The following is a 15,011-nucleotide window of genomic DNA, read 5'->3' as shown; positions in this document are numbered from 1 at the left end:
CTATGCAAATAAGAAAAAACAGCTCCTCCTCCACTGGCTATACCCCCATGCTCCAACAGGAGGACCTCAGTTTTAGCTTAGTGTCGGATAAGGAGGTGACACTCCTGCTCATGCAGGGTTGTCCCTGTATTTATTTTTTTTCTAAACAGAGGACGCAGGGTCGCATGGTGCGTCCCTGGTACCTCAGCGGAGCGAGCGTCTGGGTCGAATGGCTGTCCCCGGGTACCTTTCCCCCCCAGAAGATAAGTGGAACCGGGCTCGACCTGCAGCTCCGGTGGCCTACCAGATCCGGGGTCACCTAGTCCTGCCCTCTATCCAGTGCACTGCCACCCCTTGTGCCAGATGACTGAAGAGGTGCCCCATGCTGGCCCGGAACAGAGGGTGAAGACTGCAGGACTCAGATAAGTAACATCGGCTCTCCTGCAGCTCCCCCTCCCCCCGTGCTCACACTGTGACACGGTTCTTCAGGGCTTACCTGTGGATCTGAGAGGGCCTGCTGGCTGAGAGGGAGGAGGGATTCCTTCTTGGGGCAGTGGCTATTCACAGCGCCATGCTGCTGTGCCCTTTTCCCGTTTTGTTCGGCGGACTCGTTATACAAGGCAAGCTGGTAGCTCTGTTGTAATGCTGTTGCCCCATGTCCAGGCTTCCTTTCAGCCTCTAAAATATTTCCCCCCTGCATCCTGACGGCGGGCGCCATTTTCGGAGCCGGGGTCTGCCTTTCTTAATGTTTCCCGCGCGCACGCAATTTTTTTTACCACGAATTTTTGGCGCGGTCTGTGACGCGACTGAGGCTCTTCCACTTTGCCTCAGCGCTTCTACACGCTTGGCTGCTACTCCAGCTCCTCACAGGTCACAGTAGGACAGATAGTGTTCCGCAAAACTGTAGGAGACCCTGACTCCGGGATTGCCGCCGTCATGCCAGGCCGGGGGCGCCCCAAAAATCTAAAGCGACACCTCAGGTCCCACTGGGATCTTGTAAGGTATGCTGCTTGCCACTATCGTTTACAGGCTCCTGTGACTCTTGTCCTGCCTCAGGACAGGATCATCCTCCTCCTCCTCCCCCCCTCCATCAAACCAGCCCAGTCCCTCCTCCGCCCCTTCGGAGCCCGCGGAGCCCTCCTGGGCCTCTGCCATAGCTAGGGCGGCCGCGGACTTGTTCCAAGTCTCGCGCGCGGCCATGACCTTTTATGGAACGCATGGCGGCCTCGGATCCACCGCCTGTGATGCCTGTGGTTAGCACCGCTCCACCTCTCGGGGCCCCCCCACAGAGGAAGCTCGACCGTTATGAGGCAGCGTGCGCAGCAGCATCCCTCCTCGGATGACTCTGCTTCTCCCCCTCGCCTGGAGGCGTGTTCAGCCTCTCCCCTTCGCGGGGACTGACACGGAACCGGAACCCTCGCCTAAGCTCTCCACCATGGGGGCAGACTTGGTCACGGCGGTCCGTGACACCTTTGACATACAGGGGGAACCTCCTTCTTCTAGTAGCCAGGAATTCCCCCTTTTCCACTCCAGAAGGGGTGACGCACCAGAGGCAGTGACATTCCCCATTCATGGGAGTCGCCAAGGTCCTTTCTAAGGCTTGGGAGCGCCCTAATCACCGTTCTTTCTGCCACAAGGCACGTGGATACTCTGTATCCTTTCCCGGCAGATAATGCGCAGCAGTGGTCTTCTCCTCCTATGGTCGACCCGCCGGTGGCCAGATTGGCTAAGAATTCGGCAATACCAGTCCTGGACGGGTTCTCAGTACAGGACTCCGTTGATAGGCGTTTGGACTCTCTTTCCAAAGCCATCTTCACTCTGGCAGGCACTGGTCTGCGGCCCGCGTTCGCCTCGGCCTGGGTAGCCAGGGCGCTTTCGGTGTGGTTGCAGCGCCATCATCAGGATCTCGCAGAGCAGGATACCTCTGCGGACACCCTGAGCTTTGCCCTCCAGATGTCCCAAGCGACAATATTTCTCTGTGAGGCCTCATTGGACTTTAGCACTCTCTTTGCGCGGATTTCGGCCCTCTCGGTCACGCAGCGCAGGGAGGTCTGGTTGAAGGTCTGGGACGCCGACGCTTCCTCCAAGCGCTCCCTCACTAACCTCTCCTTTGCGGGCTCCAGGCCCTTCGGTGCTACGCCGGAAGAAGTTATCTCTGACGCTACGGGGGGCAAGAGCCCACACCTGCCCCAATCTAGATCCAAGCGCGCCTTCAGAGCTCGCCCCTTTGGCTCTAGAAACCAGTCCGTTCGAGACAGCCCCCTCCTCCGGTGGCTCTCGGGACTCAGGGGAGTTCTGCCTGCCCCGCGGCTCCCAAGCAGTTCTCCGCCTGAAGGGGCGCCCCCACCACCTGCGGTGGGGGGGCCATCTGCTCTCCTTTCAGCAGGTCTGGAGAGCTCACGTTCGAGACGCTTGGACCCTGAAAATTGTAACTTCTGGTTGCAAGAGAGAATTCGCTTCCAGACCTCCGGAACGTTTCTTCCCTTCTCGGGTTCCGGGTGTCCGGCCCGAGCCTCGGCCCTTTTACAAGTGGTCTCTTCGCTTCTGGTCCGGGGAGTAGTTCCCCCAGTTCCTCTGGAGGAACAGGGTACAGGGTTCTACTCAAATCTCTTTGTGGTGCCAAAGAAGGAGGGATCTGTACGTCTGGTCCTAGGCCTGAAGCTCTTTAACAAGTCCCGTCGGATGCAGAGGTTCCGGATGGAATCCCTCCGCTCCGTTATTGCTTCTCTTCTTCCAGGGTAGTTCCTCGCGTCAGTGGACACCCGGGACGCCTATCTGCATGTTCCTATCGCAGAATCTCACCACAGATTCCTGCGCTTCGTTATTGGCGGCCGTCATTATCTCTGGTGCCCTACCTGGACGACATACTGATAAAGGCCTGCAGCAGTTCGGCTGGCTGATCAGCTTCCCGAAGTCCTCTCTCCAACCTGCCCAGAGGGTGACCTTCCTGGGGATGATTCTGGACACCACTGCAGCCCGGGTATTCCTTCCGGATTACAAGTTCTCTCGGATACGGGAGTCGGTGTCTCGCCTTCTGCATTCTCCGTGTATCTCCATCAGGGAGTGCATGCAGGTTCTGGGGCTTATGGTGGCTTCCTTCGAGGCTGTTCCCTTTGCCCAGTTTCACACTCGGCCTCTGCGACAGGCGATCCTGTCCTTCTAAGACAGGACATCGAGGGGTCTGGACTCTCAGATCCGCCTACCGCCTCGGGTTCGCATGGGACTCCCGTGGTGGCTGTCCCCTCAGAATCTGGCTTCAGGGAGATCCTTCCTCCCAATCTCCGATGCTAGTCTCCGGGGTTGGGGTGGCTTTTTCTGGGCTCGGACGGTTCAGAGCGTGGGTCAGAAGTGGAAGCCCGCCTTCCGATCAACATACTGGAGCTCAGAGTAATTTTTCTCTCTCTGTCTCATTGGACCCCCTTCCTAGCGGGTCTCCTGATAAGGGTCCAGTCGGACAATGCCACAGCTGTGGCCTACATCAATCTTCAGGGCGGAACCCGCAGCCGGACAGGTGATGCAAGAGGTGAAAAGAATCCTCCAGTGAGCAGAAGCTCATGTTCTAATATGGTCTGCAGTGTACATCCCAGGGGTCGAAAACTGTACGGCAGACTTTCTCAGCCGCAACAAGGTGGATCCGGGAGAGTGGTCTCTGCATCAGGACGTATTCGAGGACGTCTGTCGCCGTTGGGGGCGCCTGGACGTGGACCTGATGGCGTCCAGGCTCAACAACGAGGTTCCCACGTTCCTGGCCCGAGCTCGGGATCCTGAGGCATACGGGGTGGACGCTCTGGTGTCCCCGTGGTGAGACTTTGCGCTCCTCTATGTCTTCCCACCACTGCCTCACTCCCAAAGGTTCTTCGCAGGGTCACGGCGGAAGGGATCCCGACCATAATCATCGCCCCCGATTGGCCTCGCCGCGCCTGGTTCTCGGAAGGCACTCGGATGCTGGCAGACATTCCCTGGCCTCTTCCTCTCAGGGAGGACCGGCTGTCTCAAGGACCGCTCTTCCACCGGATTTTACAGCCGCTTCGTTTAACGGCGTGGCTGTTGTGACCTCCATCTTGAAGTAGAGGAGCTTCTCAGACTCTGTCTTGAAGTCCATGATAAGAGCCAGGAGACCAGCTTCCTCCCGGATATACTATCGTACCTGGAAGGCCTTTCTTGCCTTTATGCCAGAAGTTAGGTGTTTTTTCACTTCCTTTCTCCGTTCAGGTGATCCTCTCTTCTCTCCAGTCAGGTCTTGAGATGGGAATGTCCCTGAGCTCTCTGAAGGGTCAGGTCTCTGCTCTGGCCATTTTCTTTCAGTGGTCTCTGTCTCTGCTCGGTCCGGTGAGGACCTTCCTACTGGTGGTGGTGCATTCGATCCTTCCCTTTGTCCCTCTATCCTCCCCCCCTGGGATCTGAACCTGGTCCCGTCTTCTCTACAGGCGGCTCCTTTGAGCCCCTGAGGGACATTTCCCTGAGTCTTCTCACCTGGAAGGTGGTCATCACCTCCTTCTGGAGGGTATCGGAGCTGGGACCCTTTTTGGTCTTCCATAAGGATAGGGTGGTACTGCCCCCAGTCCCTTCTTTTTTTTGCCCCGCTCCAGCGAACCCCAAGGAGCGTGCTCTCCATTCTATGGATGTTGTCCCTGCTTTGCCGGTGTACCTGTCGGTTACTGCCCCATTTCGCCGCCTGGACTCCCTTTTTGTGGTTCCCGAGGGGCCTCGTGAGGGTCTGGCGGCCTCCAAGGTCACTGTGGCTCGGTGGATTCGGTCGACTATTACCATGGCCTATCGGTCCCGGGGTAGGGTTTCCCCTAGCGGGGGTTACCGCGCACTCCACCAGGACAGTGGGGGCCTCCTGGGCTAGGCGCAATCGAGCCTCTACATCACAACTTTGTAAGGCGGCCACCTGGTCGTCCTTACATACCTTTACCAAGTTCTACCAGCCGCACTCTCTGGCGTCGGCTGATGCTGCCATAGGGCGCAAGGTATTGCAGGCTGTGGTTCCTGTTTAACCATTAGACGTTTCCCTCTAGAGGTGTTGGTCTTCCCACCCCATGGACTGCTCTAGGGCGTCCCATGGTCTGTGTCCCCCAATGGAATGGGCGAGAAAAGGAGATTTATTGTGAAACTCACCTGTAAAATCTTTTTCTCGTCTTTTCCATTGGGGGACACAGCTCCCACCCATTCTTGTCTGTTACAGGAGGGGTTGTTTCTATTCTATTGGGACCTTATGGTTTACGGCCTGATGGCGGTATTCCTCGGTTCTGTTTTCTTTATTAATATTTGGTTTTTGTCTCCTTCTCCTACTGCTTTTGCACGCACTGAGGTCCTCCTGTTGGAGCATGCGGGTATAGCCAGTGGAGGAGGAGCTGTTTTTTCTTATTTGCATAGTGTCTCCTCCTAGTGGTGGCTTAAGCTATACCCATGGTCTGTGTCCCCCAATGGAAAAGACGAGAAAAAGATTTTACAGGTGAGTTTCACAAAAAATCTCCTTTTTTTTGACGGATCACGGACGAGGAGAAAAAAAGGAGGACTATCAGTTTTTTTTCACAGCTCCATAGAAATGAATGGGACCTTCGCTAAACTGTGAAAAATGACGGAACGGACGCGGATGCACACAACGGTCGTGTGCATGAGGCCTTAAGGATACACTCTGGAACACCCCTTTAACCACCTCAGCCCCCCTAGCTTAAACACCCTTAATGACCAGACCACTTTTTACAATTCTGCACTACACTTCTTTCACGGTTTATTGCTCGGTCATGCAACTTACCACCCAAATGAATTTTACCTCCTTTTCTTCTCACTAATAGAGCTTTCATTTGGTGGTATTTCATTGCTGCTGACATTTTTACTTTTTTTTGTTATTAATCGAAATTTACCGAAATTTTTGCAAAAAAATGAAATTTTTCACTTTCAGATGTAATTATTTTTTTTTTTAAACGACATTTCTATATAAATTTTTCTCTAAATTTATTGTTCTACATGTCTTCGATAAAAAAAAAATGTTTGGGTAAAAAAAAAATGGTTTGGGTAAAAGTTATAGCGTTTACAAACTATGGTACAAAAATGTGAATTTCCGCTTTTTGAAGCAGCTCTGACTTTCTGAGCACCTGTCATGTTTCCTGAGGTTCTACAAAGCCCAGACAGTAAAAACACCCCACAAATGACCCCATTTCGGAAAGTAGACACCCTAAGGTATTCGCTGATGGGCATAGTGAGTTCATAGAACTTTTTATTTTTTGTCACAAGTTAGCGGAAAATTATGATTTTTTTTTTTTCTTACAAAGTCTCATATTCCACTAACTTGTGACAAAAAATAAAAACTTCCATGAACTCACTATGCCCATTACGAAATACCTTGGGGTGTCTTCTTTCCAAAATGGGGTCACTTGTGGGGTAGTTATACTGCCCTGGCATTGGCCCCTTTGCCCACCTAGGCTGCAAAAAAGTGTCACACATGTGGTATCACCATACTCAGGAGAAGTAGGGCAATGTGTTTTGGGGTGTCTTTTTACATATACCCATGCTGGGTGAGAGAAATATCTCTCTAAAAGACAACTTTTCCCATTTTTTTTATACAAAGTTGGCATTTGACCGAGATATTTATCTCACCCAGCATGGGTATATGTAAAATGACACCGCAAAACACATTGCCCAACTTCTCCTGAGTACGGCGATACCACATGTGTGACACTTTTTTTGCAGCCTAGATGCACAAAGGGGCCCAAATTCCTTTTAGGAGGGCATTTTTAGACATTTGGATCCCAGACTTCTTCTCGCGCTTTAGGGCCCCTAAAATGCTAGGGCAGTATAAATACCCCACATGTGACCCCATTTTGGAAAGAAGACACCCCAAGGTATTCAATGAGGGGCATGGCGAGTTCATAAAAGATTTAATTTTTTTGGCACAAGTTAGCTGAAATTGATTTTTATTTTTTTTTCTCACGAAGTCTCCCTTTCCGCTAACTTGGGACAAAAAGTTCAATCTTTCATGGACTCAATATGCCCCTCAGCGAATACCTTGGGGTGTCTTCTTTCCGAAATGGGGTCACATGTGGGGTATTTATACTGCCCTGGCATTTTAGGGGCCCTAAAGCGTGAGAAGAAGTCTGGAATATAAATGTCTAAAAAAATTTACGCATTTGGATTCTGTGAGGGGTATGGTGAGTTCATGTGAGATTTTATTTTTTGTCACAAGTTAGTGGAATATAAAACTTTGTAAGAAAAAAAAAAAAATCAATTTCCGCTAACTTGTGACAAAAAAATGTCTGAATGGAGCCTTACAGGAGGGTGATCAATGACAGGGGGGTGATCAGGGAGTCTATATGGGGTGATCACCACCCTGTCATTGATCACCCCCCTGTAAGGCTCCATTCAGACGTCCGTATGTGTTTTGCGGATCCGCGGTGTCCGTGTTTTGCGGATCCGCAAAACGCATACGGACTTCTGAATGGAGCCTTACAAGGGGGTGATTAATGACGGGGGGGGTGATCACCCCATATGGACTCCCTGATCACGCCACTGTCATTGATCACCCCCCTGTCATTGATCACCCCCCTGTAAGGCTCCATTCAGAGGTCCGTATGTGTTTTGCGGATCCATGGATCCATGGATCGGATCCGCAAATACACGGGCATCGTTCCGTGGCCATTCCTGGTCTGAATGGAGCCTTACAGGGGGGTGATCAATCACAGGGGGGTGATCAGGGAGTCTATATGGGGTGATCACCCCCCCTGTAAGGCTCCATTCAGACGTCTGTATGTGTTTTGCGGATCCGATCCGTGGATCGGTAAAACACATACGGACGTCTGAGTGGAGCCTTACAGGGGGGTGATCAATGACAGGGGGGTGATCAGGGAGTCTATATGGGGTGATCACCCCCCTGTCATTGATCACCCCCCTGTAAGGCTCCATTCAGACGTCCGTATGTGTTTTGCGGATCCGATCCGTGGATCCGTAAAACACATACGGACGTCTGAATGGAGCCTTACAGGGGGGTGATCAATGACAGGGGGATGATCAGGGAGTCTATATGGGGTGATCAGGGGTTAATAAGTGACAGGGGGGGGTGTAGTGTAGTGTGGTGCTTGGTGCTACTTATTACAGAGCTGACTGTGTCCTCTGGTGGTCGATCCAAGCAAAAGGGACCACCAGAGGACCAGGTAGCAGGTATATTAGACGCTGTTATCAAAACAGTGTCTAATATACCTGTTAGGGGTTAAAAAAAATCGCATCTACAGCCTGCCAGCGAACGATCGCCGCTGGCAGGCTGTAGATCCACTCGCTTACCTGCAGTTCCTGTGAACGCGCGCGCCTGTGTGCGCGCGTTCACAGGAAATCTCGCGAGATGACGCGTAGATGCGTGACTCTGCCTGAGTGAGCCGCCTCCGGAACGCGATCCTGCGTTAGGCGGTTAAGGGCTCATTCACACGACCGTGTGAAGCCCGTGCCCGTGCTGTGGACCGCAAATTGCGGTCCGGAAAGCACGGGCACTGTCCGTGGGGCAGGTGCATGGGGATTTGAATGGGTCCGCGATCTCTCCGTTCCCTCTGTTCCGCAAAAAGATAGAGCAAGTTCTATCTTTTTGCAGTGCGGAAGCACGGAATGGAACCCCAGAAAGCACTCCATAGTGTTCCGTTCTTCTGTTCCGCATCTCCGGATTTGCGGACCCATTGAAATGAACGGGTTCACATCCGTTATGCGGAATGGCCACGGAACGGTGCCCGTGTATTGCGGATCCACAATACGGAAACGGGCAGCACACGTTCGTGTGAACGAGCCCTAACGGATTAATTCAGCATCAGGACAGTTTGTGCCAGATAATCGCTCTGAAGGATGCATTATGGGGTGCCATATTAAAGGAATTTTCTGTATTATCAGGACAAATCCCTTCCCTATCTAAGACAGCATGTGGGGGAGTTTTAAGATCCCTAAAGAATGAAGAGTAGTCACATAATTTAGTCTAATCTGGCATTTTTCTAACAATCGTTCTGTATGTTTGGCTCCTAGGCCAGTAGAGTAGCATTGCTGCATTCCCTGGCAAACATCGAGCAATGGGCAATAGACTTGTCCTGGGACATCATTACCCGCTTTGCTACCTTTGAACTGCAGACCGGTGAGAGGCTTCCAAAAGAATTCTTCTCAGATTTTGTGAAAGTTGCTGGTGATGAAGCAAAGGTTTGTAACTCTTGTAATACATAATGCTGGAAATCTTTTGTCATGTGATGCAAATATCTTACGATGACTTGTCTTCCTTAGCATTACTGCTTGCTGGAGAAGCGGCTTGCGGACCTGGGCAGTCATTTTGGAGAGCTACCTGTGCACAATGGTGAGAACATGCAGCAGTGGATCAGTAAGGCTCCATTCACACGTCCGTGGTGTGTTGCGGATCCTCAACACACCCGCCCGGCACCACTATAGAAATGCCTATTCTTGTCCGCAAGCTGCGGACAAGAATAGGACATGTTCTATCTTTTGCGGAGCTGCGGACCGGAAAATCGGGGCCGCGCTCCGCAAATGCGGATGCGGACAGCACACTGTGTGCTGTCCGCATCCATTCCGTCCCCATAGAGAATGAATGGGTCCGCACCTGTTCCGCAAAATTGCGGAACGGATGCGGACCCATTTGCGGACGTGTGAATGGAGCCTTATCAGTATTTTGTGCACAGACTCCTATGACCATGGATATCTTTGCAGGCTTGTGGCAGTCTGCTTCAGATACAGCACATGACTTACTTGGACGGTTGGCTATTGTACATATGGTCCATGAAGCCAGGTAATAAGCTGCAAATGTGAAGCCATCCTAACACCAGAGAGCGGGAATCGCCTATAGCAGGTGCTCCACCACGATTGTTAGCTTTGCCTCCATTTACTAGTGCAGTCTGTGGGATGCACAGGCCACATGAGATGTCACTGAGTGTGCTGTACACTAACCTATATTAACCCTGTAGTTCTTTATCTTTGAAAGAGGTCTAGATGTCCACCCCCAGACGCTGCAAAGATTTTTGGCACAGGGAGATGACAGTTCAGCTCAGGTTTTAGAAGTCATTTATACAGACGAGATCACCCATGTGGCGGCAGGCCTGAAGTGGTTCACGTACATATGTGACAAGGAGCAGCGGGTAAGAGGCTCAGATCTAATGGATGGCCTGTTCTCCTATGGTGTGCCTGCTGGAGATGAAATGCCTGGATATTTGGTTGCTTGTGGGGTCCTTTTGTATACCGCCAATGGTTGACAATATGTGCTTAGCGCTTTAAAACTTTTTTTAATGGCTAATTGGTAGGGGTCCAACTGCAGGAACCCTCACAATCCCCAGAGGTAGGCTGCAAGACCAAGGGTAAATTCAAGAACAACCAATTGAGCATTCTAAACGGATCAGTATTTTTCACTTTTTACTGTATGGGAGAGTTACTACATGTTCAAGACCACCGCCCTGATGGGAAGGGGGACAGCACTAAGATCACTGTGGGTCTCAGCAGTTGGATCCCTTCCGCACTAAAAATCTGCAACAATTTACAGAAATTCGATGTGGATGGTGTTTACAAATGTATGAATGCTTCATCACGTCATGGTATGCGGAAGTATTGTTTCCTAGAAGTATTGCTTCTAAGAGAAAACATTGGGGCAGATTTACTAATCCTTTCTAGCATCCAGCTGTGTAAATGTACAATAGACACTCTAAAAATCAAGGTGGCTGATACTGGAGAGTAAGGGTGGGTTCACATCTGCGTTCTGGATTCCGTTATGGCTTTCCGTTATAACGGAAAATAACGGAATCCATGAGACGCACGTCAAAACGGAAGCCTTTAAGAGGCATTCCGTTTTGATCTGTCCTAATAGAAGTCTATGGGAATCATAACGGATCCGTCTGGTTCCCGTTATGCAAGACCGAAAACAAAGTCCTGTCTACAGGACTTTTCTGTCCGATCTGCATAACGGAAACCAGGATGGATCCGTTCTGCTGCCCATAGACTTCTATTAGGACGGATCAAAACAGAATGCCTTATAAAGGCTTCCGTTTTGACTTCCGTCCTAATACAAGTTTATGGGCAGCAGAACGGATCTGTCCTGGTTTTTGACGTCCGTCTCATGGATTCCGTTATTTTCCGTTATAACGGAAAGCCATAACGGAATCCAGAACACAGATGTAAACCCACACTAAATCTGGCACACGTATCAACTATCAATTTATACCATCTATTGCCTTACTTTGCACCAGAATTTTGTGCCAAAATGTTTGTGTGCCTTCTGCCATGACTCATTTCTGTGAAGCCATGCTCTTTGTCAGACGTGATAAAGGAAGTGTCCAAAATATTGTCCAATAAGTAAATGTGGCACATGCTATGTGAGCAAAATTCTGACTCGATTTGAGCTGAAATTCTGCTGCATTTTGATTATTAAATCTACCCCATTGAATGTGTGCCACAGTATGAGGCCTATTCTTGTGGCGCTGCCACGTGCATGAGCTATTACTTACCAAAAGTACACAGTTAAAGGAAAATGAGTCAATTTGCTCTAAGGCATTACTAAGAAACATTAAAAATGTGCATTTTGTAATGACTGTGTAGAGAATATTTGAATGCATTGATTATCTTTCTTCCATTAGGACTGCTTAACAACCTTCCACGAGCTAGTACCACTGTATTTCAGAGGATACCTAAAACCTCCATTTAATACGGAGGGCAGGCAATCGGCAGGGATGTCTGAAGAGGTAATGTGAACTTTCCTGATGTAGCTTTCTGTCTGCCTTGTACTCCTAAATTTTAGGCCTCATGCACAGAACCATATTTTCGGTCCACATCAGTTCTGCATTTTTTGCGGATTGGATGTGGACCCATTTATTTCAATAGGGGCCACCATTTGCTGTCCGCAACCGCATGTCCATACCGTGGCCCTGCGAAAAAAGATAGAACATGTCCTGTTCTTGGATAAAACATTTTGCAGGAGTTTGAAAGAAATGGTGACATGGATACAACCAGGATCCGTGTTTTTTGTGTATATGTATATACAGTGTATGTGTGTGTGTGTATATATATATATATATATATATATATCAACATATTCAATATTCATATTCTCTGTATATGTAGACATAGATAGCTGTCAGTCACTGATAGCTGTACACAGGGAGGTGTCATCAGTGATGGATAGCATTCTGTGTAAGGGCTTGTTCTGTGCATTGGGCACCGCAATTTGCGGTCCCCAATGCACGGAGAACGTTCGTGCAGGCTCCGGGACGGATCCAGACCCATTCAATTTGAATGGGTCCGCATCCTTCCATTCCGCAAAAAGATAGAACTTGCTCTATCTTTTTGCAGAATGAAAGTACGGAACGGAACCCCATGAAGTGAATGGGTCCGCGTCCGTGATGCGGAATGTACACTGAACGGTGTCCATGTATTGCGGATCCGCCTATGCGGTCCACAATACGGAAACTGAACGGCTTGTTCACACGAACGTATGTGTTCCGTTGCCGTATTGCGGACCGCATATGCATCACGGATGCGGACCCATTCACTCCACAAATCCAGAGATGCGAAACGGAAGCACGGAATAGAATGCTACAGAAGCACTACGGAGTGCTTCCATGGGGTTCCTTTCCGTACTTTCATTCTGCAAAAAGCTAGAACTTGCTCTATCTTTTTGCGGAACGGAAGGATGCGGACCCGTTCAAGTTGTATTGGTCTGGATCCGTCCTGGAGCCTGCACGAACATCTCCGTGCATTGGGGACCGCAAATTGCGGTGCCCAATGCACGGAACGGAACACATACGTGTATAGCCCTAAGTGTATATACATAGATAGCTATCAGTCACTGATAGCTGTACACGGGGGAGGTGTTATCAGTGACACACGCTGCGAGTTCCTCACATTGAACTCGCTCATGTGTGTCTGGTGTTAAAGGGGTTCTCCAGGAAGTCATAAAATAAAATTACTGAAAATACTTAAATATGACTTCATTTTATATATATTCCCCAAAAGCTTTCATTCATTCTAATGGCTAGTTTTATTTAGGGAGCGATCATCAGGGAAAATAAAATATCTGCCATCCTATTAGTGCACACAAAACCTGTACTAATCACAGAGGGGGACAAGTTACTTCACAACACTCAGCTAAAGAGCTGCCTCATCCTCCTCTCTGCTCTACTTGTGAGGGATTATGATCCTGAATACAGATCATCTGAATCTCTGTAGGAATGGAGTTCATAAGGAGACATGAACTGCAGAGAGGATGGACAGGACAGACTGGTGATGTGGGGCTGTGGTAATGGAGACTGCATATAAGTGCTGCTGCTTATTAGCCACATCTGCTCATGAACCCCATTCCTAGAGATTCAGCTGATGACCATGTTAAACTGTATTCAGGATCATTATCCCTGACGAGCAGAGGGGAGGATGAGGCAGCTCTTTACCTCAATGTTGTGAAGTAACTTGTCCTCCTGTGTGATTAGGACAGGTTTTGTGTGCACTAATAGGATGGCGGACATTTTATTTCTCCTAATGATTGCTCCCCAGACAAAACGAACCATTATAACTAATGTAAGGTATTTGGAAAAAAGTAGTCCCTAATAGCCACTCTTACAATAGTTTTCTTCTGGTGCCTCCACATTTGCTCTTCAGTGGAGACCATATGCTAATACCCAGTCATGGTATCTCCACCAGAGTTGCTGTTTGCGGCTGTTACTGGTGGGGGAGGGATCGTTTCCACGTCTTTGTCCAAATAGTGCATATGGTATGCAGAAATCATCCCATTTGTTGATGAATGATTACTTCTGTGATTGTTCATCCCCATACAGACTCAATGCTTTCAGCAGCACATCCCTGTTTACACAGGCTGGTGCCCTGCCCACAAACAAGGTCATCAGCAGCATTTTTACATGGGGCATTTGTGCAAATGTTTGTCTCTGATCCATTCCTCATGTAAAAGGACCCTTAGGGCTCTTTCACACGTGCGGATAATCCGCTGTGTGAAAGAGAGCCAAGCCCCATTCTGGACAGCAGAGACACGGAGCATTAACATGATTGATAATGCTCCGTGCCTCTCTGTGACCTTTTTACTACAAAATCCCAGTGAGATAAAGTTGTCACCGTGATTTTGTAGCAAAAAGGTCACAGGGAGGCATGGAGAATTATCAATCATGTTAATGCTCCGTGTCTCTGCTGTCCAGAATGGGACTTGGCTCTCTTTCACGCAGCGGATTACCCGCACGGAGTCCGCTCGTGTGAAAAAGTCCTTACTCTGTAAGGAAACAGTAGGTTTAGCAACAGCAACAGTGATGGTGGCGGCTTTTATTATTTGTGGTTAGATACTCTGCATACACCTATTAACTGGTATTTATTTTCTTACAGTGGTATCTCCCCTTGGTAAAACCATCCTGAAAGAATTCCTCATAGCCGCCATACCTAATCCTGGATATCTGTGCTTATTTTAAAGCACACAGTCTCCTCCTGCTGCTCCATCACAGCGGCTGGCACTCCATTTCCATACACGAGGACTCATTGCTGGGCAATGTGTAGCGGAGAATTAAAATTTACTTTCTTCTCTTATATTATGTTTTATGCCAAAATAGTCAGTTTGTGTTCTATTATATGGCTCCCAATGATGCTTCATATAGGGTTGTGTTAAACTACTGTTTAACGCGGTGCTAAAATCGAATATCACTGGAGCAGCATAAAATATGAGGGATGCCGTTGAATTCTTTTAAAAGAAACTTATTACAACAAAAATAAAATAAAGCAGCTTTTTACGGTTCTGTAAATGTGAATTGTTAAAGTACAAGGAATCCTACTATAATGGTATAGGCTGGATTATTTAAGCAAATGTGTCATCAAAAAATGATCTATTGTATAAGTAATTATTTATTTTTTCCATAAATGTGTGTGTATAATATATACACTCACCTAAAGAATTATTAGGAACACCTGTTCTATTTCTCATTAATGCAATTATCTAGTCAACCAATCACATGGCAGTTGCTTCAATGCATTTAGGGGTGTGGTCCTAGTCAAGACAATCTCCTGAACTCCAAACTGAATGTCAG

General features: G+C 48.9%; 1 protein-coding gene across 2 annotated transcripts in view; it reads left to right on the top strand.

The window, feature by feature from the left end:
• The window catches only part of LOC120986007 (uncharacterized protein HI_0077-like), a 57,902-nt gene extending 43,225 nt beyond the window's left edge, over positions 1-14,677 (top strand). For both annotated transcript variants that reach the window (XM_040414277.1, XM_040414276.1), the window contains exons 7-12: positions 8,980-9,147; positions 9,229-9,298; positions 9,667-9,745; positions 9,938-10,091; positions 11,577-11,681; positions 14,320-14,677. In XM_040414277.1, the coding sequence (XP_040270211.1) occupies positions 8,980-9,147; positions 9,229-9,298; positions 9,667-9,745; positions 9,938-10,091; positions 11,577-11,681; positions 14,320-14,349 (606 nt within the window). In that variant the 3' untranslated portion in view covers positions 14,350-14,677. The remainder of the gene's footprint in view (positions 1-8,979; positions 9,148-9,228; positions 9,299-9,666; positions 9,746-9,937; positions 10,092-11,576; positions 11,682-14,319) is intronic.
• The last annotated feature ends 334 nt before the right edge of the window (positions 14,678-15,011 follow it).

Source organism: Bufo bufo, chromosome 1 (genome assembly GCF_905171765.1).
Source record: "Bufo bufo chromosome 1, aBufBuf1.1, whole genome shotgun sequence".
In the NCBI taxonomy this organism is placed as follows: domain Eukaryota; kingdom Metazoa; phylum Chordata; class Amphibia; order Anura; family Bufonidae; genus Bufo; species Bufo bufo.
The sequence above is the reverse complement of the archived record's forward strand: the minus strand, read 5'-3'. Positions and strand labels throughout refer to the sequence as shown.